At 40.9% G+C, this 27573-nt stretch overlaps 1 protein-coding gene across 1 annotated transcript; it reads right to left on the minus strand.

Moving 5' to 3' along the window:
* Positions 1-901: 901 nt before the first annotated feature.
* Positions 902-27107, minus strand: LOC129855918 (CD5 antigen-like). The gene is made up of 8 exons (XM_055924032.1): positions 26696-27107; positions 11661-11690; positions 11107-11415; positions 8944-8973; positions 8411-8713; positions 7677-7982; positions 7273-7551; positions 902-1657 (listed from the first exon to the last, which is right to left on the minus strand). Exons 1-8 carry the CDS (start codon positions 26982-26984, stop codon positions 1650-1652), a joined length of 1554 nt encoding a protein of 517 aa, XP_055780007.1. The 5' UTR covers positions 26985-27107; the 3' UTR covers positions 902-1649.
* Positions 27108-27573: the final 466 nt, after the last annotated feature.

Genomic DNA, 27573 nt, shown 5'->3' on the forward strand with positions numbered 1-27573 from the left:
TGGAGTAGTTGGCTCTGCATTTACACTGGGGCTCTGGGGCTCTGTTCACAAACACAAACAGACCCCACAGAGCCCCAGGACAGCAAACATATTAGACCCAACCAAATCATGAGAAAACAAAAAGATAATTACTTGACACATTTGAAAGAATTAACAAAAAAAAAGAGCAAACTAGAATGCTATTTATCCCTGAACAGAGAGTACACAGTGGCAGAATACCTGACCACTGTCACTGACCCAAACTTAAGAAAAGCTTTGACTATGTACAGACTCTGTGAGTTAGCCTTGCTATTGAGAAAGGCCGCCGTAGGCAGACCTCAAATCAAATCAAATTGTATTAGTTGAGCCCCTAACCAACAATGCAGTTTAAAAAAAGAATAAGAATAGGAAATGAAAGTAACAAGTAATTAAAGAGCAGCAGTAAAATAACAATAGCAGGACTATATACAGGTGGGTACCTGGCTCTCAAGAGAAGACAGGCTATGTGCACACAGCCCACAAAATGAGGTGGAAACTGAGATGCACTTCCTAACCTCCTGCCAAATGTATGACCAGTTCATTCATACTGTATGTTGTAGTCTGTCCAAGAGGGGAATCACACAGACTGATCTCAGTTAATTCATACTGTATGTTGTAGTCTGTCCAAGAGGGGAATCACACAGACTGATCTCAGTTAATTCATACTGTATGTTGTAGTCTGTCCAAGAGGGGAATCACACAAGACTGATCTCAGTTAATTCATACTGTATGTTGTAGTCTGTCCAAGAGGGGAATCACACAAGACTGATCTCAGTTAATTCATACTGTATGTTGTAGTCTGTCCAAGAGGGGAATCACAGACTGATCTCAGTTAATTCATACTGTATGTTGTAGTCTGTCCAAGAGGGGAATCACACAAGACTGACAGCCTGTAATTTTATTAAAAACATTCAGTTGATTACATGGCAGTTTAGAGAGCAACATCATAACAATAATCTACATCATAATCAATAATCAATATCATAACATTTATAATCAATATCTATATACTACTAACAACATCATAACAATAATCTACATCATAATGAATATCATAACATTTATAATCAATAACATCATTATCTATATACTACCAACAACATCATAACAATAATCTACATCATAATCAATATCATAACATTTATAATCAATAACATCATTATCTATATACTACTAACATCATCATAACAATAATCTACATCATAATCTATATCATAACATTTATAATCAATAACATCATTATCTATATACTACTATCAACATCACAACAATAATCTACATCATAATCAATATCATAACATTTATAATCAATAACATCATTATCTATATACTACTAACAACATCACATGGCAGGAACTGCCTACATTATTATGCATATTATTTGTTAATTATGGTAATTAAGATAAGCAGGACATTTTTTAAATATATTTTCTTATAGCTATATAATAATGCTAATCGATGTGAGGGTGATGGAATGCGTTTGTCTGCTGATCTGCTTCTGTTCTGTGGGTTTCACTGTGGGGTCTTTTCAAAGGATGGGTCCCGGTCTCTCGGGGGCCCTGGGATCCGGGGGGACGGGGGTGGTCTGCCGGTCACTGGGATGACAACCCAACTTAGGATGGGGAGGGGTTTTAGAGGACTGAATAGTGGGGAACAATTGGAGGGTTACTTAGTAACAATGCACATATCATGGTACAGCTATATGAACACTCAATCACTATGGTACTTTTTAACAGTGAGTTTACAAACGTATATTGATAAATATAATTGAAAGTTGTGTCTCATTATGGTAAGTGGTGAAATAAGTATAGACAGTTATAATTGTAATGGCTTAGCAGATAATAAGAATAGACAATCAGTATTTACCTGGCTGAAAGAGAAGGAATATAATATCTATTATTTACAGGAAACTCAATAAACAATTTTAGATGAAGTTGTGTAGAAAAATAACTGGGGGGGTGAAATATATTTCTCCCATGGTCAACGAAATTCAAAAAGGTGATATTAATTAACAGTAATTTTGATAGATGGATGATTTTAAAGATAGATGGATGAAGGTAGATGGATGATTTTAAAGATGTTATTGGACCATAAACAGACAGGGCTCATTAACCTATACATTCCAAATAATGATGATCCAGGCTTCTTTGAAAATATATAGAATCATTTATCAACCCTACAAGCAACACAAGACTCTATTATTATGGTGTCAGATTATAATACGGTTTTAGATATCTCTATGGAATGTAAAGGAAATCACACTACAAACTATCACCCTCATTTACTTAAGGAAATCATGAATGTCATGGATATATTGGAACTAAAGGAAATATGGAGGTTAAATATCCTGACCTAGTGAGATATACATGGAGGAGGTTTAATGTCCTGACCTAGTGAGATATACATGGAGGAGGTTTCATATCCTGACCTAGTGAGATATACATGGAGGAGGTTTAATGTCCTGACCTAGTGAGATATACATGGAGGAGGTTTAATATCCTGACCTAGTGAGATATACATGGAGGAGGTTTAATATCCTGACCTAGTGAGATATACATGGAGGAGGTTTAATATCCTGACCTAGTGAGATATACATGGAGGAGGTTTAATATCCTGACCTAGTGAGATATACATGGAGGAGGTTTAATATCCTGACCTAGTGAGATATACATGGAGGAGGTTTAATATCCTGACCTAGTGAGATATACATGGAGGAGGTTTAATATCCTGACCTAGTGAGATATACATGGAGGAGGTTTAATATCCTGACCTAGTGAGATATACATGGAGGAGGTTTAATATCCTGACCTAGTGAGATATACATGGAGGAGGTTTAATATCCTGACCTAGTGAGATATACATGGAGGAGGTTTAATATCCTGACCTAGTGAGATATACATGGAGGAGGTTTAATATCCTGACCTAGTGAGATATACATGGAGGAGGTTTAATATCCTGACCTAGTGAGATATACATGGAGGAGGTTTAATATCCTGACCTAGTGAGATATACATGGAGGAGGTTTAATATCCTGACCTAGTGAGATATACATGGAGGAGGTTTAATATCCTGACCTAGTGAGATATACATGGAGGAGATTTAATGTCCTGACCTAGTGAGATATACATGGAGGTGGCTTAATGTCCTGACCTAGTGAGATATACATGGAGGAGGTTTAATATCCTGACCTAGTGAGATATACATGGAGGTGGCTTAATGTCCTGACCTAGTGAGATATACATGGAGGTGGCTTAATGTCCTGACCTAGTGAGATATACATGGAGGAGGTTTAATGTCCTGACCTAGTGAGATATACATGGAGGAGGTTTAATACCCTGACCTAGTGAGATATACATGGAGGAGGTTTAATATCCTGACCTAGTGAGATATACATGGAGTAGGTTTAATATCCTGACCTAGTGAGATATACATGGAGTAGGTTTAATATCCTGACCTAGTGAGATATACATGGAGGAGGTTTAATGTCCTGACCTAGTGAGATATACATGGAGGAGGTTTAATATCCTGACCTAGTGAGATATACATGGAGGAGGTTTAATATCCTGACCTAGTGAGATATACATGGAGGAGGTTTAATATCCTGACCTAGTGAGATATACATGGAGTAGGTTTAATGTCCTGACCCAGTGAGATATACATGGAGGAGGCTTAATGTCCTGACCTAGTGAGATATACATGGAGTAGGTTTAATGTCCTGACCTAGTGAGATATACATGGAGTAGGTTTAATCAAGCTAGTCATTTTGACTACTTTCTTACGTCGTTCTCTCTGGCACCAAAAGGTAAAATAATGTTGATGGGGGACATATATTAGCATATATATTACTCTAACATAATTTCCACGTGGGCGAGGATATTGGACATTTAATCAAAGCCTATTGGACGATAACTTGTTTTTAACAAGGACAGAAGAATTTATAACCTACTTTTTCAGACATAACATAGATAGAGCAGATCCCCTTATTGTATGGGCCACTTTTAAATGTGCCTTCAGAGCAAATGCAATACAGTAATCGCTAAAACAAAACAATTTAGGTCAAAATAGTTCATATTAACAAAGGAAATGGCAGGACTAACAGTACAGTTAGGTAGCAATACAAACTGTACCTTAGAGTCTCAGATTAAAATGGAGGAAAAACAAAAAGAAATGGAGGGAGGAACTTATTCAAGAAAGATCCAGTGTAACATATTATAAAAATCTTCAACATAGAAGTGCTGCCAAAAAATGTTTTATGAACCTTGCTACACATTACAGATTCACCCATGATTCACCAAATGTTACTTTGATAGAGGAAGTAAAGCACTTGATGTTTTCGTTTCAGTCTCCTCCATCTCCACTAACCGAAGCTACGTGTTTGGATATTTTTTCTATTCATAATGTCAAATGAACAGCTGTACTGTAACGGCTGATTTCCTCCTCTTCGTCTGAAGAGGAGGTGTAGGGATCGGACCAAGACGCAGAGTGGAAAGTGTCCATGATTTATTAACAATAAACTGAACACTACACGAAACAAAATAACAAAAGCAAATCAAACCGAAAGACAGTCCCGTGTGGCACGAACACTGACACGAAATACAAACACCCACAAACACACACGTGAAACCCCGGCTGCCTAAGTATGATTCTCAATCAGGGACAACGATTGACAGCTGCCTCTGATTGAGAATCATACCAGGCCGAACACACAAAACCCCAACATAGAAAACAACACATAGACAACCCACCCAACTCACGCCCTGACCATACTAAATAAATACAAAACAAGAGAAAACAGGTCAGGAACGTGACATGTACAGAAGACTCATGTGAAGGCCAAATTACAGAGGAGTAACTCCAGGCCTGGAGGGCCTACCAGTGGGGGTTATAACAAACCTTTTAGATATACTCAGAGGACCGTTATCACCATGTTTTAACCACTCCTATAGAAATGGTCCATTATCAGATACTCAACAAGAAGGTCTGATTTCATTATTACTGAAACACCATCCAAGTGGTTAATATAAAGATCCAGTCCATTTAAAACATCGGAGGCATCTTACACTTCAGTTTTGAGATGCAAAAAATTATAGCAAAATGTGTAGCGCATAGGATTTAAAAGGTATTGTCAGATATTATTCATCCTAATCAGACAGGTTTTTTCATGGACGATACATTGGAGATAATATTAGACAAGTACTGGAAACAATAGAACGCTATGCAGAATCTGGGAAACCAGGCCTGGTATTCATAGCTGACTTTGAAATGGTTTTTGATAAAGTACAACTGGAATTTATATATAAATGCCTGGAATATTTACATTATGGAGAATACTTATACTATGGGTTAAAGTTATGTATAGTAACCCTAGGTGTAAAATTGTAAATAATGGCTACTTCTCAGAAAGTTTTTGTCACGACTTCCGCAAAAGGCGGTCCCTCTCCTTGTTCGATCGGCATTCGGTGGTCGACGTCACCGGCCTTCTAGCCTTCACCGATCCACTTTTCATTTTCCATTTGTTTTGTCTTTGATTTTTACACACCTGGTTTCAATTCCCTCATTACATGTTCATTATTTAACCCTCTGGTTTCCTCCATGTTTGTGTGCGTGTTTGTTTTATTGTAAGGCTGTATCTGACAGCTGGTATATTGTTGCCCGGTTTTTGTATTTACGCCCGTTAATTTCGTGGTACCAGTATTTTTCTAGCACCATAGCATTGTGTTTATACTGGTGTTTTCTTGTATTAAATACCTTGTCCACGCATCTCTGCTCTCCTGCGCCTGACTCCATTCACCAGTTACCCACAGCCTTGACAGTTTTAAACTATCTAGAGGAGTTAAACAAGGTTGTCCACTATCGGCATATCTATTTATTATGGCCATCAAAATGTTAGCTATTAAAATCCGATCCAATAACAATATCAAGGGGTTAGAAATCCAGGGCTTAAAAACAAAGGTGTCGTTGTACACTGATGATTCATGTTTTCTATTAAATCCACATTTTGGATCCCTCCACATCCTCATAAAGGATCTAGATACTTTTAATAACCTCTCTGGATTACAACCAAATTATATGATAAGTGTACTATATTAAAAATACAACTGTGACATTACTGTGTAGTTTACCAATAAAATGGTCTGATGCTGATGTGGACATACTCGGTATACATATCCAGAAAGAAACAAATTAACTCACTCTAATACATTTTAATAGATGTTTAGCAGAAATAGATAAGATCTTGCGACCATGGAAAGGAAAAAACCTGTCTATTAGTGGAAAAATCACCCTGATTAACTCTTTAGTCATATTCCAGTTTACCTATTTTCTTATGGTCTTGCCGACACCTGGCGACCAGTTTTTTAAATTAAATGAGCAACGAATATTCTATTTGATTTGTAATGGTAAGCCAGACAAAATTTAACAGGCCTATTTATATAATGAATATGAATTCTGAGGGCAGAAATTATTAAATATTAAAGCATTAGACCTCTCACTAAAGGCTTCAGTCATACAAAAAGTATATTTAAATCCAAACTGGGTCTCTAGCAGATTAGTAAGAATGTCTCACCCCAAGTTCAGTTACCTGTGATGGTGAGAGGAACTCACTCTCAGAGGAGAAGTTATGAGAGAACATAAAACGTAGCGCCTCAACTACTTTCCTCATTTAGATATGACAATAACATGACATGTGACAGTGGTAGTGAGTAGAGACGTTCACTGAGATAACACTCAAATACAAAAGCATTCTGGGATATTTAACTTGTATTTGATTCCTACTTGACTGAGTGATCTATTTTGCAAAGCAGACTGACAAGCTAAACAGTCATCATGAGAGGTGCAGAGGAAGTTGTATGAATGAAGGAAATCAGTTGAATATAATTATAATATGTTGATATTTCCTGAGCAGATCACTGTGAGTCCAGGAAGGAGATATACTATAAGGCCAAAATAATGTGGATATCTGTAGCGAGTTTTGCAACTGAGGACACATGATTCTTACGCTCTACGCACTTCAGCACTTGCTGGTCCTGTCCCGTGTGCTTGTGTGGCTTCATTTTGCAGCTGAATCACTGTTGCTCCTAGGAGCGCCACGTTGAAAGTCACTGAGCTCTTCAGTAAGGCCATTCTACTGCCAATCTATGGAGATTGGACCGCTATGTGCTTGATTTAATACACCTGTCAGCAACAGGTGTGCTGAAATAACCAAATACACTACTGCCCACATACTTTTGGCCATGTAGTGTACCTTGTTATTACCTGAGCAGATCACTGTGAATCCAGAAAGGCGACCAGACGTTCTGGAACACTCCCTCAGTGCAGACTCAGACCCAGAACAGGAAACTCCATACACTCCAGTGGTGTTTCCAGGTAGTACTGAAACAGTGGAGCCACAACCCAGCTGTCTACACACTACTGCAGCTATAGCCTCCTGGTTCCAGTTTTCAGCTCCCACAGTCTTCCACTCTCCCTGGTCGTACCGCTCCACTCCACCAGCACAGCGACTGCCTCCTCCCACCAGCCTCACATCATCAGGCTCTGAGAAAAGAAAAGAGAGAGACAGTAATCTTACTATTTTCTCACTAAAACACACCTATATTGTCTCTCATATTCTTCACTCCAGGTGAGAAACAATGTTGATTGAGTGACAAACTGTTTCTTACCTGAGCAGGTGAGTCCAACAGCATTACCAGGTAGGCAGGTGTTGTTTTTTCTGTCTGAGGTGTCACAGTCCAGGAGAAGGGACTCATTGCCTTTACACTGGAAGTCTTTATCCCAGGTCTGACCCTCACCTCCTCCATAGAGCCCCCCCTGTAGAGCTGCAGGAGCCCCACAGCCAAGCTCCCTACAGACTACCTCTGCATCCTGCCGGTCAAAGTCAGGTTCACACACTGAGGCCCAGGACTGATTGGACTTCACCTCCACTCTCCCAGAGCAGAGACCAGCTCCATCCACAAGCCGCACAGACTCTGGAGAAAAAGAGTTGGTTGAACATTCAATCAGTTTTGTTGATGACACTGTCAAGGACTAAACACAAATATGTTGGATAAAAGATTGTAGTTTGCTATGTTTGATAGTGTAAGAGATAGAAATGGGTTCTTAGTCACTCAGGATAGGGCTGGGAATAATGCAGGCAGGAGACAGGAATAAGTTCACTTCACTTTATAGAAAATAAACAGCTGAACATCCATCAGGCAGCTTCACTTCAGTACCATCTGAACTACAATGATCTGCCCATGAACATCTCCCATAAACCAATATGACAAACACAAATATAATGTTTAAATACATCTGACATCTCTCCCTCTATTTAAATGAAATAAAATCACATAAAACATGATACATGGTAATATTGTATAATGTACAAATAAATCTCTCAATATGACCAGTCTCTTACCTGAACAGGTCACATGATGATAATATTCACCATCACAGTTCTTTCTTCCTTCATCTTTGTAACACTGTCCAATAGACTCATCTCCATATAAACTGCAGCTAACATATATTCTTCTTCCATCTTCAACCAGAGGTCCTCTAGATACATCTACAAAATTCCCACAGTCCAGCTCTCTACAGACAACCTTGGCCTCTTTCATGCCCCACCACCCAGGACATAGTCCGAACCACTCTCCTCTGTTGAAGACTTCCACTGTCCCAGAACAGGAAGTGGTCCCATTCACCAGTCTGACTGAGAGTTCAGCTGTAAAGAGCAGAGAGGAAAACACAGTGGTGAGGACAGATGATGACAGTGATTCTGTTATTCTAACAGCAGTAATGCTTTGTGGTTGACAAGTATTAGTAGTTCCATAAAACAGTACTTGTTATTGGGTTTAGAATGGTTTGTATGGACACATGAATTTCTCCATGTGGGATAATAAAGTTGACTAATATTGAACTGCTATAATCACTGTAGATTTATACTCTACCTACCTGGTGGACGGACGCTTTGAGCCTGGAGATCTGAGGAGAATGAGAGAGATAGAGGAGAAAGAGACAGAGAGATAGAGAGAAACAAAGGAGAAAGGGAGGAGTCAGAGGAAGAGAGAGACAGAGGAGAAAGGGAGGAGTCAGAGGAAGAGAGAGACAGAGGAGAAAGGGAGGAGTCAGAGGAAGAGAGAGACAGAGGAGAAAGGGAGGAGTCAGAGGAAGAGAGAGACAGAGGAGAAAGGGAGGAGTCAGAGGAAGAGAGAGACAGAGGAGAAAGGGAGGAGTCAGAGGAAGAGAGAGACAGAGGAGAAAGGGAGGATTCAGAGGAAGAGAGAGACAGAGGAGAAAGGGAGGAGTCAGAGGAAGAGAGAGACAGAGGAGAAAGGGAGGAGTCAGAGGAAGAGAGAGACAGAGGAGAAAGGGAGGAGTCAGAGGAAGAGAGAGACAGAGGTTAAATGAACATCAACATGACCTTTCTTGATGTGATGGGAAGACAGGCTTATCGTTGGTATGGTGCAACAAAACCCATGTGTAAACACATTCCCCTTCCAACTCTTTGCAGATTAGTTTATTTTTAATTAATACATTTGGTTGTGTGTGTTTTTTTTTTTATTCTTCATTTCAGAGGTCAGGGTCAAGCTGAGCCGAACCAAGAGTGGAAGAGTGGAAAAGGTTACTGGTTGTGATGACATCACTGGTGAGAAGTCAGTAATGAAAAGATATTGAGTTGACGGCATGTTAGTCTGTCAGCCCCATCTCTGTTGACATCTCCCTCTCTCTCCTTTAAAAAGGATAAAACGTTATACATGCAAAATAATCTACAAATGAATCTTGGATAATACAAGTCTCTTCCCTGAACAGATCACATAATGACCAGTCTCTTCCCTGAACAGATCACGTAATGATCAGTCTCTTACCTGAACAGATCACATAATGACCAGTCTCTTCCTTGAACAGATCACGTAATGACCAGTCTCTTACCTGAACAGATCACATAATGACCAGTCTCTTCCCTGAACAGATCACATAATGACCAGACTCTTACCTGAACAGATCACATAATGACCAGACTCTTACCTGAACAGATCACATAATGACCAGTCTCTTCCCTGAACAGATCACATAATGACCAGTCTCTTCCCTGAACAGATCACGTAATGACCAATTCTCTTACCTGAACAGATCACATAATGACCAGTCTCTTCCCTGAACAGATCACATAATGACCAGTCTCTTCCCTGAACAGATCACGTAATGACCAGTCTCTTCCCTGAACAGATCACATAATGACCAGTCTCTTCCCTGAACAGATCACATAATGATCAGTCTCTTACCTGAACAGATCACGTAATGACCAGTCTCTTCCCTGAACAGATCACGTAATGATCAGTCTCTTCCCTGAACAGATCACGTAATGACCAGTCTCTTCCCTGAACAGATCACGTAATGATCAGTCTCTTACCTGAACAGATCACATAATGATCAGTCTCTTCCCTGAACAGATCACGTAATGACCAGTCTCTTCCCTGAACAGATCACATAATGATCAGTCTCTTACCTGAACAGATCACATAATGATCAGTCTCTTACCTGAACAGATCACATAATGATCAGTCTCTTCCCTGAACAGATCACGTAATGACCAGTCTCTTCCCTGAACAGATCACATAATGACCAGTCTCTTACCTGAACAGATCACATAATGATCAGTCTCTTACCTGAACAGATCACATAATGATCAGTCTCTTACCTGAACAGATCACATAATGATCAGTCTCTTACCTGAACAGATCACATAATGATCAGTCTCTTACCTGAACAGATCACATAATGATCAGTCTCTTACCTGAACAGATCACATAATGATCAGTCTCTTACCTGAACAGATCACATAATGATCAGTCTCTTACCTGAACAGATCACATAATGATCAGTCTCTTCCCTGAACAGATCACATAATGATCAGTCTCTTACCTGAACAGATCACATAATGATCAGTCTCTTACCTGAACAGATCACATAATGATCAGTCTCTTACCTGAACAGATCACATAATGATCAGTCTCTTCCCTGAACAGATCACATAATGATCAGTCTCTTACCTGAACAGATCACATAATGATCAGTCTCATCCCTGAACAGATCACATAATGATCAGTCTCTTACCTGAACAGATCACATAATGATCATTTCTACCGTCACAATAACCAGGTCCTCCTTCTCTGAAGCCACACTCTGTAATAGTTGACTCATGTCCCCTGCAACTCTTAATGGCGACTCCTCGTCTTCCATCTTCAACCAGAGGTCCTTCAGAAACAGCTACAGCATTCCCACAGCGCAGCTCTCTACACACAACCATAACATCTTTCATGCTCCACCACTCAGTACATACACCTGACCACTCTCCTTCATAGAAGACTTCCACTGTCCCAGAACAGGAACTGCGCCCATTCACCAGTCTGACTGAGAGTTCAGCTGTAAACAGCAGAGAGGAAAACACAGTGGTGAGGACAGATGATGACAGTGATTCTGTTATTCTAACAGCAGTAATGCTTTGTGGTCGACAAGTATTAGTAGTTCCATAAAACACTACTTGTTATTGGGTTTTAGAATGGTTTGTATGGACACATGAATTTCTCCATGTGGGTTGACTTAAATTTCTCCATAAGGTTGACTAATATTGAACTGCTATAATCACTGTAGATGTATACTCTACCTACCTGGTGGACTGACGCTTTGAGCCTGGAGATCTGAGGAGAAAGAGAGAGACAGAGACAGAGAGAGAGAGAGAAACAAAGGAGAAAGGGAGGAGTCAGAAGAAGAGAGAGACAGAGGTTAAATGAACATCAACATGACCTTTCACGAAGTGATGGGGAAGACAGGCTTATCGTTGGTATGGTGGAACAACACCCATGTGTACATACACTATATATACAAAAGTATGTGGACACCCCTTCAAATTAGTGGATTCTATTTCAGCCACACCCCTTCCTGGCACCCATGTGTCCACACATTCCCCTTCCATGGAAAGGTTAACCATATCTTTGCAGATTAGTTTATTTATAATTTATTACACTTGCTTTCGTCTGTTTTTCAATCATTAGTTTCATAGGTCAGGGTCAAGCTGAGCCGAACCAAGAGTGGAAAAGGCTACTGGTTATGATGACATCACTGGTGAGAATTCAGTAATGACAAGATATTCAGTTGACTGCATGATAGTCTGTCAGCCCCATCTCTGTTGACATCTCCCTTTCTCTCCTCCCCTTCTCTTCCACTCTTCTTCCCTTCCCTTCTTCTCTGTCCCATAGCCACTTGAAGTAGTTTGGGTGTGTAGAAGCTAAACCTAGGGTATGGCTAAATGGGGTGTGTCGAAATACAGCTAAACCTAGGGTATGGCTAAATGGGGTGTGTAGAAATACAGCTAAACCTAGGGTATGGCTAAATGGGATGTGTATAAATACAGATAAACCTAGGGTATGGCTAAATGGGGTGTGTATAAATACAGCTAAACCTAGGGTATGGCTAAATGGGGTGGGTAGAAATCCCCCCACCAGTTGAAGCTCATTTATTGTTCTTAAAAACTCTATAATACTATTTGGAGAACAGCAAAAACTAACATAAATTAATGCCCCCAGACATGAATTATCACTGCAATATTAGGTTTATATTAGGTTTATATTGGGTTTAAAGGTCTGTGGAATGGATGTACAATGTACTACTCAACCTCATCATACAGAGGCTACATTGACTCATTTAGTCTACTGGTGGAACAGTCCAATGAAATAGATGCATAATACACACTTCAATGCTGACTTCAAATACCCACATCGATGTGAAAGTAACCGGAGCATAAAACAGCTGACTGTGAATGTAAACTATGCCAGATAAATCCTAAAGGAATTTCTTAGGCCTTCAATCAACAAGGACACATAACGACAAACTGACTCAACCAAAGAATGAAGAAAATCATGAAATACAAGATGAAAATCTACACCACTCATTCCTTTACTTGACAGTGTTAAATAATACTTGTAAATAATACTTGTATGTGAGAACAAATGTTTCATTTTGGCGTTATAATAAGGTTGGTATCAAGATGGAACATCGTTGTGGAAATCTGTTGCAGCTCAAGTCGACTACAAAATCCACAATGCAATGCTCTCTGTATGGGCTGGCTGGCTGGTATCTAAACGTATCTACACACAATAATCCCAAAGACAATATCAGCATGTGAAGTAGCTAACTAGCTGTTAAATCACCTAAACAAACTGCACTATCAATTTAGGAGTCTACAATCTCACCATATTCAACCTGCAGATCGATGTGTCTCACAGAGTGGAATCTAACATTCACAACTTCAGAAATACTTTTGCGGAGATGGGAAGGAAAACGTATACAACATTCATGGGACGCATGGTGCATTCTGGGTGATTCTGGGACAAGGAGAGAAGTCTTTCAAGGATTGAATGGGAGTCTATTGGGCACTAGCTCAAAAACCCAACATTAGCATGAATGGTCAACAAGAACAGACGCCTCACAAGTCATCAACTGGCAGCTTTATTAAATAGTACCCGCAAAACACCAGTCTCAACGTCAACAGTGAAGAGGCGACTCCAGGTTGCTGGCCTTCTAGGTAGTTTCTCTGTCCAGTGTCTGTGTTCTTTTGCCCATCTTAATCTTTTCTTTTTACTGGCCAGTCAGAGAAATGTATTTTTCTTTGCAACTCTGCCTAGAAGGCCAGCATCCCGGAGTCTCCTCTTCACTGTTGACGCTGAGACTGGTGTTTTGCGGGTACTATTTAATTAAGCTGCCAGTTGAGGACTTGTGAGGCATCTGTTTCTCAAACTAGACACTCTAATGTACTTTCCCTCTTGCTCAGTTGTGCACCGGGGCCTCCCACTCCTCTATCTGTTCTGGATAGAGACAGTTTGACCTGTTCCGTGAAGGGAGTAGTACACAGCGTTGTATGAGACCTTCAGTTTCTTGGCAGTTTCTCGCATGGAATAGCCTTAATTTCTCAGAACAAGAATAGACTGACGAGTTTCAGAAGAAAGTTCTTTGTTTCTTGCCATTTTGAGCCTGTAATCGAACCCACAAATGTGATGCTCCAGATACTCAACAAGTCTAAAGATGGCCAGTTTTAATGCTTCTTTAACCAGGACAACAGTTTTCAGCTGTGCTAACATAATTGCAAAAGGGTTTTCTAATGATCATTTATCCTTTTAAAGTGCTAAACTTGGATTAGCTAACACAACGTGCATTTGGAATACAGGAGTGATGGTTGCTGATAATGGGCCTCTGTACGCCAATGTAGATATTCCATAAAAAATCAGCCATTTCCAGCTACAATAGTCATTTACAACATTAACAATGTCTGCACTGTATTTCTGATAAATTTCATGTTATTTTAATGGTCCAATTTTTTTGCTTTTCTTTCAAAAACAAGGACATTTCTAAGTGACCACAAACCTTTGAACGGTAGTGTATATATTAGTTTTTTATTCAGATTTGTCAGGGGGTTCTTCAGCACTCTCAGCACCCCTACTTCCTGCGGCTATGCTCTGTCCCCTCCCCTCCTCTCTGTCCCATCTCTCTCTGCTCTTCTCTACTCCTCTCTCTCTTCCCTCTCTCTGCTCCTCTCTACTCCTCTCTCTCTGCTCCTCTCGCTCTCTCTTCCTGACATATAGCATCAGATCTGTTGAATTGGGTAACCGACTTCTAAACCCTCCCCACCTTCTCCTACTCTAACATAAGACCAATATAAAATATAATATATACTCTCAGTCATTTCCATTAAAGGCATATTACGATCAATCATTGACACACTGAATATACAACAGTCAGATGCATGACACCATCACAACTTAACTGACATTAGTGCCTGTCCACAGATGGACAGTTAGGCTACAGTAAAGTACATTCACAGGCGATCACATCATTGTACTACTTTAAGACAGATATTTACTGTCTGCTTCCAGTTGCATGTTATTTTACTAGCCCTGCAAATGTCAATACCTTACATTATCAAAACATATCTCAGTACCTGTCACAAGATGACTGTGTGATAATGCTCTCGGCAGCCGATGTAAACAAAACCTTTAAACAGGTCAAAATTCACAAAGCCGCTGGGCCAGACAGATTACCAGGAAGTGTACTCAAAGCATGTGCGGACCAACTGTCAGGTGTCTTCACTGACATGTTAAACTTCTCCCTGACTGAGTCTGTAATACCAACATGTTTCAAGCAGACCACCATAGTCCATGTGCCCAAAGGAAGCAAAGGTAACCTGCCAAAATGATTACCGCCCCGTGGCACTCACGTCGGTAGCCATGAAGTGCTTTGAAAGGCTGGTCATGGCTCATATCAACAGCATCCTCCTGGACACTGTAGACCCACTCCAATTTGCATACCGCCCCAACAGATCCACAGATGATACAATCTCAATCGCATGCCACACCGCCCTTTCTCACCTGGACAAAAGGAACATCTTTGTGAGAATGCTGGTCATCGACTACAGCTCAGCGTTCAACACCATAGTGCCCACAAAGCTCATCACAAAGCTAAGGACTCTGGGACTAAACACCTCCCTCTGAAACTGGATCCAGGAATTCTTGACGGACCACCCCCAGGTGGTAAGAGTAGGCAACAACACGTCTTCCATGCTGATCCTCAATACTGGGGCCCCTCAGGGGTGTGTACTCATGTCTTCTCCTGTATTTCCTGTTCACCCATGACTGCGTGGCCAAACACGACTCCAACACCATCATTAAGTTTGCTGACGACACAACAGTGGTAGGCCTGATCACCAACAACGATGAAATGGCCTATAGGGAGGATGTCAGAGACCTGGCCGTGTGGTGCCAGGGCAACAACCTCTCCCTCAATGTGAGCAAGACAAAGGAGCTGATCGTGGACTACAGGAAAAGGCAGGTCGATCAGGCCCCCATTCTCATCAACGGGGCTGTAGTGGAGCTGGTTGAGAGTTTCAAGTTCCTTGGTGTCCACATCACCAACGAACTATCATGGTCCAAACATACGAAGACAGTTGTGAAGAGGGCACGACAAAACCTTTTCTCCCTCAGGAGACTGAAAAAAGGATCTACAGCTGCACCATCGAGAGCATCCTGACTGGTTGCATCCCCGCCTGGTATGGCAACTGCTCAGCATCTGACCGTAAGGTGCTACAGGGGTAGTGCGAACGGTCCAGTACATCACTGGTGCCAAGCTTCCTGCCATCCAGGACCTATATAATAGGCGGTGTCAGAGGAAAGCCCATAAAATTGTCAGAGACTCCAGTCAACCAAGTTATAGACTGTTTTCTCTGCTACCGCATGGCAAGCGGTACCGGAGCACCACGTCTAGGACCAAAAGGCTCCCCAACAGCTTCTACCTTTAAGCCGTTAGACTGCTGAACAATTCATAAAATCACCTACATGTACAGATTACCTCAAATAGCCTGTACCCCTGCACACTGACTCAGTACCGGTGCCCCCTGTATATAGCCTCATTATTCTTATTCTTATTGTGTTACTTTTTATTATTTCTTTTTATTTTAGTCTACTTGCTAAATATTTATTTCTTCTTGAACTGCACTGTTGGTTAACCTGTTTGGGCTGCAGCCCGACGTCGGTACACTTATGACAACATCCAGCTCAAGTGCAGGGCGCGAAATTCAAAATATATATTTTTTAAAATATTTAACTTACACACATTAACAAGTCCAATACAGCATATGAAAGGTACACATCTTGTGAATCCAGCCAACATGTCCGATTTTTTAAATGTTTTACAGGGAAGACACAATATGTAAATCTATTAGCTAACCACGTTAGCAAAAGACACCACTTTTTTACTCCACCAGTTTTTTATTTTTACAGTTTTTAATCTGATATAAATAGCAACTAACCAAGAAACAACTTCATCAGATGACAGTCTGATAACATATTTATTGTATAGCATATGTTTTGTTAGAAAAATTTGCATATTTCAGGTATAAATCATAGTTTACATTTCAGCTACAATCAGAAATTGCACCGAAAGCAGCCATAATATTTACAGACACCAACGTCAAATACGTAATTACTCATCATAAAACATTTCTGAAAAAGACATAGTGTACAGCAATTGAAAGACAGGCATCTTGTGATTCCAGACAATATTTCCGATTTATTAAATGTTTTACAGCGAAAACAAAATGTAGCGTTATATTAGCGTAGCCACAATAGCCAGAAACACTTGGGCGCCGACGACCAGTTCACATGCACGACAGATATTAGAAATAGCATCATAAAATGTTTCTTACTTTTAGTGATCTTCCGTCAGAATGTTGGACAAGGTGTCCTTTGTCCAGAACAGTCGTTGTTTGGATCTGGAACGGCAAATTTCCCTCTTCATTTAGCATGGGCACTTGCCAAGTGGCACGGATCTCTCCATCCTCAACAAAGTCAGAGAACGGAACACGGCAAAACTCCCGAAAAAATTTCAATAATCTGATTAAACTATATTGAAAAAACATACTTTACGATGATATGGTCACATGTATCAAATAAATTCAAAGCCGGAGATAGTAGTCGCCTATAACGGCAGCTAAACAGAAGGCAATCCCACTGTCCACCTCGCGCTCCCCAGAGTACCGGAAATGAGGGACACGTCATACAAAGAGCTTGTATTCCACTTCAGACCAAGATAAACACTAAATTTCTTCTCTCACAGCCTCTTGACATCCAGGGGAAGATCTATGAAGTGCACGTATACTCTTACGTATCATGCCCATTTATAGGCAGGAAGAAGAACAGAGCCTCGATTTCAGACTTTCCACTTCCTGGTCAGGAAGTTTGTGCCAAATGAGTTCTGTTTGACTCACAGATATAATTCAAACGGTTTTAGAAACTAGAGAGTGTTTTCTATCCAATAGTAATAATAATATGCATTTTGTACGAGCAAGAATTGAGTACGAGGCCGTTTGAAATGGGCACCTTTAATCAGAGCTACTCAATACTGCCCCTGCAGCCATAAAAAGTTCAGTTATGTACTAGACTTGTGGGGGTCAGTGAGAGAGTTGAGTTATGTACTAGACTGGTGGGGGTCAGGGAGTGAGTTGAGTTATGTACTAGACTGGTGGGGGTCAGGGAGAGAGTTTAGTTATGTACTATACTGTTGGGGGTCTGGGAGAGAGTTGAGTTATGTACTAGACTGGTGGGGGTCAGGGAGAGAGTTGAGTTATGAACTAGACTGTTGGGGGTCAGGGAAAGAGTTAAGTTATGTACTAGACTGGTGGGGGTCAGGGAAAGAGTTAAGTTATGTACTAGACTGGTGGGGGTCAGGGAAAGAGTTAAGTTATATACTAGACTGGTGGGGGTCGGGTAGAGAGTTAACTTCTTATGGCTGCAAGCCTGACGTCGGTACACTTATGACAACAGCCAGCTTAAGTGCAGGGCATCCTACCTGTGTTCCAGAACAGAATCATCAATATCACTGCAGATATCATATCCATCTCCGTCTGGGGCTCCAATGAGATACTGAGATAAGTCTACTGTCATGAAGAATTGACTGAACAGTGGAAAGTACTACTAGGCTATAAGAATATTTTCTTGTTTGTTCATTAGGTATTTGATGTGTGACAAACTTCTTAGCAACTTATCGTGGATCAGTGGTTGAACGCAGCTAAATACTGCAGACTGATCTGTTTTGAAAAACTCCACAGGAAACTGCTCAAAGGGCAGCTTCACATAGTGTGTCCTATAATATCACCCCTAAATTTCTACTGCTTGAGTTCACCTCCTAAAAGGGTATATTGGACAACTTTAATAATGTCTGGATGCCTTATATGGAATACTGTACATCAGAAGGAGTCTGTATTTAAATCATGCCCACTTCATGTTTTCAATAGCTGTTGGGTTGTTCAGTCCTGTCCTGGGGGTCTGCTGTCCTGTGGGTTGTCACTCTGGCCTTGACCGAATATACCTGAAACCAATAATGAATGTTTCACTAAGATCCTAAAGCTGAGTGGGATGTGTTGGGTTGGGGCTCTGCAGGGCAGTGGACACATAGGGACAGAACAGGGAGACCCAGCTATATTGTGTGGATGTTGAAGAGCTCTACAGTACTACTAGGTCATATGAGATGAATTATATGGAGGATGTAATGTAGTGTATATTGTGTGGATGTTAAAGAGCTCTACAGTACTACTAGGTCATATGAGATGAATTATATGGAGGATGTAATGTAGTGTATATTGTGTGGATGTTAAAGAGCTCTACAGTACTACTAGGTCATATGAGATGAATTGTGATGTTTCTGTGTTAATGTACGTTTAGGTGTTTCCAATCCTTTCTCTGGTGATAATAACATAAATAAAAGGTGGAAACTGTGTTGGAGAGAGAATTTAGTTATGTACTAGACTGGTGGGGGTCAGAGAGAGAGCTGAATTATTGACTAGACTGGTGGGGGTCAGGGAGAGAATTGAGTTATGTACTAGACTGGTGGGGGTCAGGGAGAGAGTTAAGTTATGTACTAGACTGCTGGGGGTCAGTGAGAGAGTTGAGTTATGTACTAGACTGGTGGGGGTCAGGGAGTGAGTTGAGTTATGTACTAGACTGGTGGGGGTCAGGGAGAGAGTTTAGTTATGTACTAGACTGTTGGGGGTCTGGGAGAGAGTTGAGTTATGTACTAGACTGGTGGGGGTCAGGGAAAGAGTTAAGTTATGTACTAGACTGGTGGGGGTCAGGGAAAGAGTTGAGTTATGTACTAGACTGTTGGGGGTCGGGGAGAGAGTTGAGTTATGTACTATGCGGGTGGGGGTCAGGGAAAGAGTTAAGTTATTTACTAGACTGGTGGGGGTTGGGGAAATAGTTCAGTTATGTACTAGACTGGTGGGGCCGGGGAGAGAGTTGAGTTATGTACTAGACTGGTGTGGGTCAGGGGGAGAGTTGAGTTATGTACTAGACTGGTATCGGTCAGGGAGAGAGTTGAGTTATGTACTAGACTGGTGGGGGTCAGGGAGAGAGTTGAGTTATGTACTAGACTGGTGGGGGTCAGGGAGAGAGTTGAGTTATGTACTAGACTGGTGGGGGTCGGGGAGATAGTTAAGTTATGTACTAGACTGGTGGGGGTCGGGGAGATAGTTAAGTTATGTACTAGACTGGTGGGGGTTGGGGAAAGAGTTGAGTAATGTACTAGACTGGTGGGGGTCGGTGAGAGAGTTAAGTTATGTACTAGACTGATGGGGGTCAGGGAGAGAGTTAAGTTATGTACTAGACTGGTGGGGGTCGGTGAGAGAGTTAAGTTATGTACTAGACTGATGGGGGTCAGGGAGAGAGTTAAGTTATGTACTAGACTGTTGGGGGTCGGGGAGAGAGTTAAGTTATGTACTAGATGTCATGCCCTGGCCTTAGTATTCTTTGTTTTCTTTATGTTTTTTAGTTAGGTCAGGGTGTGACATGGGGAATGTATGTGTTTTTGTAGTGTCTAGTGTAGTTGTCTAGTTATGTCTATGGCTGCCTAGATTGGTTCTCAATTAGAGGCAGCTGTGGTTCATTGTCTCTGATTGAGAGCCATATTTAAGGCAGTCATAGGCATTGGGGTTTGGTGGGTAATTGTCTGTGTCTATGTTGCATGTTTGCACTTAGTCTTTGATAGCTTCACGTTTGTCTGTTTGTTGTTTTGTTTCGTTGTTCTTCTTCTAATAAAGAGAAGATGTATTTTTCACACGCTGCGCCTTGGTCCTCTCTCTCACCCATAGACGATCGTGACACTAGACTGGTGGGGGTCAGGGAGAGAGTTAAGTTATGTACTAGACTGGTGTGGGTCAGGGAGAGAGTTAAGTTATGTTCTAGACTGATGGGGCAGGGAGAGAGTTGAGTTATATACTAGACTGGTGGGGGTCAGGGAGAGAGTTGAGTTATATACTAGACTGGTGGGGCTCAGGGAGAGAGTTGAGTTAAGACTCGTGCAGCGGTGGAAAAAGTATTAAATTGTCATACTTGAGTAAAAGTATAGATACCTTAATAGAAAATGACTCAGTAAAATATTACTTGAATAAAACCCTAAAAGTATTTGGTTTTAAATATACTTATTAAGTATCAAAAGTAAATGGATATGTTCAAATGTACTTAAGTATCAAATGTAAAAGTATGAACCATTTAAAATTCTTAATATTAAGCAAACCAGACCTCACAATTCTCTAGTTTTTTTTTTTTTAAATTGACGGATTGCCGGGTGCAAGCTCCAACACTCAACCATAATTTACAAACGAAGCATTTGTGTTTAGTGAGTGTTTGTGTTCTGCCAGATCAGAGGTCAGGGATGACCAGAGATGTTCTCTTGATAAGTGTGTTTAGTGAGTGTTTGTGTTCTGCCAGATCAGAGGTCAGGGATGACCAGAGATGTTCTCTTGATAAGTGTGTGAATTAGACCATTTTCCTTTCAAAATGTAACGAATACTTTTGGCTGTCAGGAAAAATGTATGGAGTAAAAAGTACTTTAGGAAGGTAGTGAAGTAAAAGTTGGCAAAAATATGCATGGTACAGTACAGATACCCTAAAAAACGACTTAAGTAGTACTTTAAATTAATTTTGCTTAAGTACACCACTGGACTGTTGGGGGTCAGGGAGAGAGTTGAGTTGTGTACTAGACTGGTGGGGGTCTGGGAGAAAGTTGAGTTATGAGCTAGACTGGTGGGGGTTGGGGAGAGAGTTGAGTTATGTACTAGACTGGTGGGGGTCAGGGAGAGAGTTGAGTTATGAGCTAGACTGGTGGGGGTTGGGGAGAGAGTTGAGTTATGTACTAGACTGGTGGGGGTCTGGGAGTGAGTTGAGTTATGTACTAGACTGATGGGGGTTGGGGAGAGAGTTGAGTTATGTACTAGACTGATGGGGGTTGGGGAGAGAGTTGAGATATGTACTAGACTGGTGGGGGTCTGGGAGTGAGTTGAGTTATGTACTAGACTGGTGGGGGTCTGGGAGTGAGTTGAGTTATGTACTAGACTGGTGGGGGTTAGGGAAAGAGTTCAGTTATGTACTAGACTGGTGGGGGTCTGTCGTCCAGGCGGCCCTGTTAGCAGTAGTGGGTCAAATCACTGGCGAAGACAATCCAGAAAAAAAATGTGTTGTGATAATTACGTTGTTTGCTCTGTAACCTGTTAATTTATATGCCTTGCGAACGTGATATATAAGCCTAAAGGCCGAGACAATTAGAGGACACAGTGGCAGAATAAATTTGTCACCTTTGTTTCATCACAAAACCAGAGAGCAACATCTGTCTGGTGAAGTCCTCTAAACATATTACATGTAACAAACAGTTACATGACCTACAGCATGGTCAAGCAAGGTCATGTTTCTGACATTTTCTGACTAATAAACAACTATTGATTTAGAACCACAGAGTTACAGCAAGTCACAAAGACAACAGGAGCTGCCTCCACTATTCCAGCACCATTTCAACTTCAACATTTCAACATCATCAAATCACCTCTGCTTAGTCTAATACAGTGTGTGTGTGTGTGTGTGTGTGTGTGTGTGTGTGTGTGTGTGTGTGTGTGTGTGTGTGTGTGTGTGTGTGTGTGTGTGTGTGTGTGTGTGTGTGTGTGTGTGTGTGTGTGTGTGTGTGTGTGTGTGTGTGCAAGTAGAAAACACATGTTGACTCACCCTACCTGTAGAGAAACACCAATGCCATCCTCCTCTTTCATGTATCCTACACATCTATGACTCTGTCATACAGGACACCATTTTAGTTTTTGTTGTCCTAGGCTATCTAAAATGCTTGCTCGCTAGCCTAACTTCCTTTCATGGGCTAGTTAACATTAGCATACTACATCTACCTACATGTTGAACTTCCATCCTCTCAGCCAATGGATGAATTAATGGTTGGATCAGAATTGCTGTTATAATCATTGGCCTGTACGGAGAATTAAGTAAAACTCAAGTCCAAATCCCTATCTCCATCTATGGCTAATTTAGTAAAGGAACTATATTAGCTCGCTAGACAACAACACAACAAGATGCATTCAAATTATTTCTGTCAATGATGATGTTTTGGCTGATGTGATTGGTCTGAAGCCAAATCCAAACTTGCTTCCCTTGACACTTTTTTTGGTTGTTTAGCCAGGACCATTCACAGCTGAGCTCACTCAGTTTAGCTCAACACTGATTGGCTATTCATTTATTCATTTTTTATCAAGGGAGGCCAAATGCTCGTTGGCTTCTCTTGCATTCAATGCTATGGTCGACAACAATGTCATACTCTTTCTGACCAGACAGCGTCAGATAGATACGCTACACAAACTGAGACTAAGTCGCGCTGTTTTGTTTGCTCAGATGCTTTTTCCGGTGAGATACATTCAGCATCTTGAGAATTGAAGGACATTTTTGAAACACAGAGAGACAAAATATAAAATAAATAAAACATCTTTCCTCTGCATCCAGGAATACACGCCACTGCTAGGCGTTCTGGATTAAACTTGATACAGAGGATGTCTTAATAAAGACAATCAAAAGTTCAAGGGATACTTCTGGATTTTGGTGATAAGGCCCTTTAGCTACTTCCCAGATGAACTTGTGGATATCATGTTTATGTCCCTGTGCCCAGTATCAAGGCATTTAGAGGTAGTTTAGATAAAGGGCCTCATTGCCAACATCCTGAAGTATTCCTTTAAGTCTTTGTCCTATATTTGTAAGAGTTGTTCATTTGTTAGACTACTGGTTAAAGATGCAACGCAATATTGATAATTTAATTACCCTTTGATCTAGTTAATTCTTATCAATCACTTAAACATACAGTATGTAATAATGATCTCTAACATAGCTTGATGACTGTGGGCATTTTAGCTTATTTTTTGTTGTTCTATATAGAGACGGCTAGAAGGGTCATGGGTCATATTAGATTGTTGTTCTAGAGACGGCTAGAAGGGTCATGGGTCATATTAGATTGTTGTTCTATATAGAGACGGCTAGAAGGGTCATGGGTCATAGTAGATTGTTGTTCTATATAGAGACGGCTAGAAGGGTCATAGGTCATATTAGATTGTTGTTCTATATAGAGACGGCTATAAGGGTCATGGGTCATAGTAGATTGTTGTTCTATATAGAGACGGCTAGAAGGGTCATAGGTCATATTAGATTGTTGTTCTATATAGAGACGGCTATAAGGGTCATAGGTCATATTAGATTGTTGTTCTATATAGAGACGGCTAGAAGGGTCATAGGTCATATTAGATTGTTGTTCTATATAGAGACGGCTAGAAGGGTAATGGGTCATATTAGATTGTTGTTCTATATAGAGACGGCTAGAAGGGTCATAGGTCATATTAGATTGTTGTTCTAGAGACGGCTAGAAGGGTCATGGGTCATATTAGATTGTTGTTCTAGAGACGGCTATAAGGGTCATGGGTCATATTAGATTGTTGTTCTAGAGACGGCTAGAAGGGTCATGGGTCATATTAGATTGTGTTTCTATATAGAGACGGCTATAAGGGTCATGGGTCATATTAGATTGTTGTTCTAGAGACGGCTATAAGGGTCATAGGTCATATTAGATTGTTGTTCTAGAGACGGCTATAAGGGTCATAGGTCATATTAGATTGTTGTTCTAGAGACGGCTATAAGGGTCATAGGTCATTAGATTGTTGTTCTAGAGACAGCTAGAAGGGTCATGGGTCATATTAGATTGTTGTTCTAGAGACGGCTAGAAGGGTCATGGGTCATATTAGATTGTTGTTCTAGAGACGGCTATAAGGGTCATAGGTCATATTAGATTGTTGTTCTAGAGACGGCTAGAAGGGTCATGGGTCATATTAGATTGTTGTTATAGAGACGGCTAGAAGGGTCATGGGTCATAGTAGATTGTTGTTCTATATAGAGACGGCTATAAGGGTCATAGGTCATATTAGATTGTTGTTCTAGAGACGGCTAGAAGGGTCATCGGTCATATTAGATTGTTGTTCTAGAGACGGCTAGAAGGGTCATGGGTCATAGTAGATTGTTGTTCTAGAGACGGCTAGAAGGGTCATGGGTCATAGTAGATTGTTGTTCTATATAGAGACGGCTATAAGGGTCATGGGTCATATTAGATTGTTGTTCTAGAGACGGCTAGAAGGGTCATCGGTCATATTAGATTGTTGTTATAGAGACGGCTAGAAGGGTCATGGGTCATAGTAGATTGTTGTTCTATATAGAGACGGCTATAAGGGTCATAGGTCATATTAGATTGTTGTTCTAGAGACGGCTAGAAGGGTCATCGGTCATATTAGATTGTTGTTCTAGAGACGGCTAGAAGGGTCATGGGTCATATTAGATTGTTGTTCTAGAGACGGCTAGAAGGGTCATCGGTCATATTAGATTGTTGTTATAGAGACGGCTAGAAGGGTCATGGGTCATAGTAGATTGTTGTTCTATATAGAGACGGCTATAAGGGTCATAGGTCATATTAGATTGTTGTTCTAGAGACGGCTAGAAGGGTCATGGGTCATATTAGATTGTTGTTCCATATAGACATGGCTAGAAGGGTCATGGGTCATATTAGATTGTTGTTCTATATAGAGACGGCTAGAAGGGTCATGGGTCATATTAGATTGTTGTTCTAGAGACGGCTAGAAGGGTCATAGGTCATATTAGATTGTTGTTCTATATAGAGACGGCTATAAGGGTCATGGGTTTATATTAGATTGTTGTTCTAGAGACGGCTAGAAGGGTCATGGGTCATATTAGAGTGTTGTTATAGAGACGGCTAGAAGGGTCATGGGTCATATTAGATTGTTGTTCTGGAGACGGCTAGAAGGGTCATGGGTCATATTAGATTGTGTGGAAATGTAGGAAATTATCTTTCAATTCCCCAAAACATTCTAAGGTTATGTAAAACCAAAGTTGCTCCCCTGGGTGGAGGCATAGGCTAGCGCACCCCTTGGTCCCGAGGACCAGGTTTGGGAATCCTTGTTCTAGTCAAGCGTCTGTGACACAAGTTTACCACCTAGTGGCTATAAGAGGAACTGTCCTGTCAGTGTTGTTTTTACTGCTGGCTCAAAACAACACACGACCTGCATACATGATATGATTCATGTGTGAGTACTAAAAGCATATGAATATAGTATATTATAGTATATTTATTATATATGTGGGTCTGATATGTAAACACTCTTAATGTTTGCTGTTTTATCACTCAGAAGAACATTGGACACTATGTAACCAAACACATGTGAAACCTCATGATATGAGTGATAAGATGTGTTTAAAAATGTGAGTTCTGAACCCTGTAGACTACTGCACTACTTCTGAAGAAGACCAGAGTCATTTCAGAATGAAGACTAGTCTTCAGTCCTGCATCTGTGACACCAGATTATCACCTAGTGGCCATAAGAGGAACTGTCCTGTCAGTGTGTTTTTACTGCTGCCTCAAAACAACACATGACCTGCATACAGGATATGATTCATGTGTGATCATTTTGCAGATCATTTTGCTTATTTTAGCCTAAATTCTCGATACAAGTGGGGTAAGATAAATTAATAAGATGTCTAACCAAGACAAATTGTCTAGTGCACTGGCAAATAATGGCAGATCATGTTGCTGACTTTAACATAAAAAAGGCTTGAAACAGGTCAGAATATCTTAAAACAAATCAACTTGATTTTCTGGGTAAGAGAAATGAACTAAAAACAAGTAAATACATTTTCTGGGAAAGTGAGACCGACTCAAAACAAGTCATTTTAACGTTATTATAACTCTAGGTAAGATTACATTTTTTTTGCATTGTGGCAACTCTTATTACCTGATTTCTGTGTCTTCACGTCCTCCAGTTGACTTTGCATGACAGCCTCTCTCTTTTCTACTCTCTGTGCCACCCCCATGTCTCTCAGCGCTCTCAGCTCAGCCCAGAGGTCCGGCTCAGAGTCTGTCTGTCCATCTGTTTTTCTGTCTGCTGGTGTTTTGACCTCGAATTCTGTCTTGAAATCTACAGCTTTAGTGACCTCTACACCTTGACCTTTGGTGACCCCTACCCCAGACAGACAGAGGAGCAACAGCAGAGGAACGACAGAGACAGACTTCTGCATCTTCATATCACAATCACAGCTTGCTAATGGAACTGGAGGTCTGAATATTGCTTAACCTTAAATACACACTGATTCAGAATTCACCCATCCCCCTAGTCATGTCAAGCCTCACTCCTCCTCATCACTCCTCCTCCTTGGTTGCTTCCCACTTAATGAATCATCCCACATTTCATCAGGATCTATGGGTTAAAAAACCTCTTGTTCACTTCTCAATCACTGGGATGACACACATGATCAAAACCAGTTCAGACCAAGGAGTGGTCCAGAATAAGGGGAGGGGTCTGAGGAGGAGGAATAACGAAGTCCTGAATATGTATTTCTGGACACGTAGATGAGGACACTCATGGTGGTGTTTACCAACGAACTGATAGTGAACGGACGTCTCTATTTGTTTAACTGAGAGGGAGGAGTGAGTGGGGAGCAGAACCAGGGTCAAGTTAAGTAAACTGAGAGGGAGGAGTGAGTGGGGAGCAGGAACAGGGTCAAGTTAAGTAAACTGAGTCTGTGTCAAAAATGGCACTCTATTCCCTCCATAGTACACTACTTCTAGAAACAGTGACTTATGTAGGGAATAGGGCTCCATTGGGGATGCACC

This window comes from Salvelinus fontinalis, chromosome 5 (assembly GCF_029448725.1).
Source record: "Salvelinus fontinalis isolate EN_2023a chromosome 5, ASM2944872v1, whole genome shotgun sequence".
Taxonomy (NCBI): Eukaryota; Metazoa; Chordata; class Actinopteri; order Salmoniformes; family Salmonidae; genus Salvelinus; species Salvelinus fontinalis.

What these genes read in the sequence shown, in the direction of transcription:
- LOC129855918 (XM_055924032.1), bottom strand. Translation starts at nt 26,984, where the DNA reads ATGAAGATGCAGAAGTCTGTCTCTGTCGTTCCTCTGCTGTTGCTCCTC. An exon ending in CGTGAAGACACAGAAATCAG is followed by an intron (nt 11,691 to 26,695) that starts GTAATAAGAGTT and finishes CTTTCTCCTCAG; the next exon opens with ATCTCCAGGCTCAAAGCGTC. An exon ending in TCAAAGCGTCAGTCCACCAG is followed by an intron (nt 11,416 to 11,660) that starts GTAGGTAGAGTA and finishes TGCTGTTTACAG; the next exon opens with CTGAACTCTCAGTCAGACTG.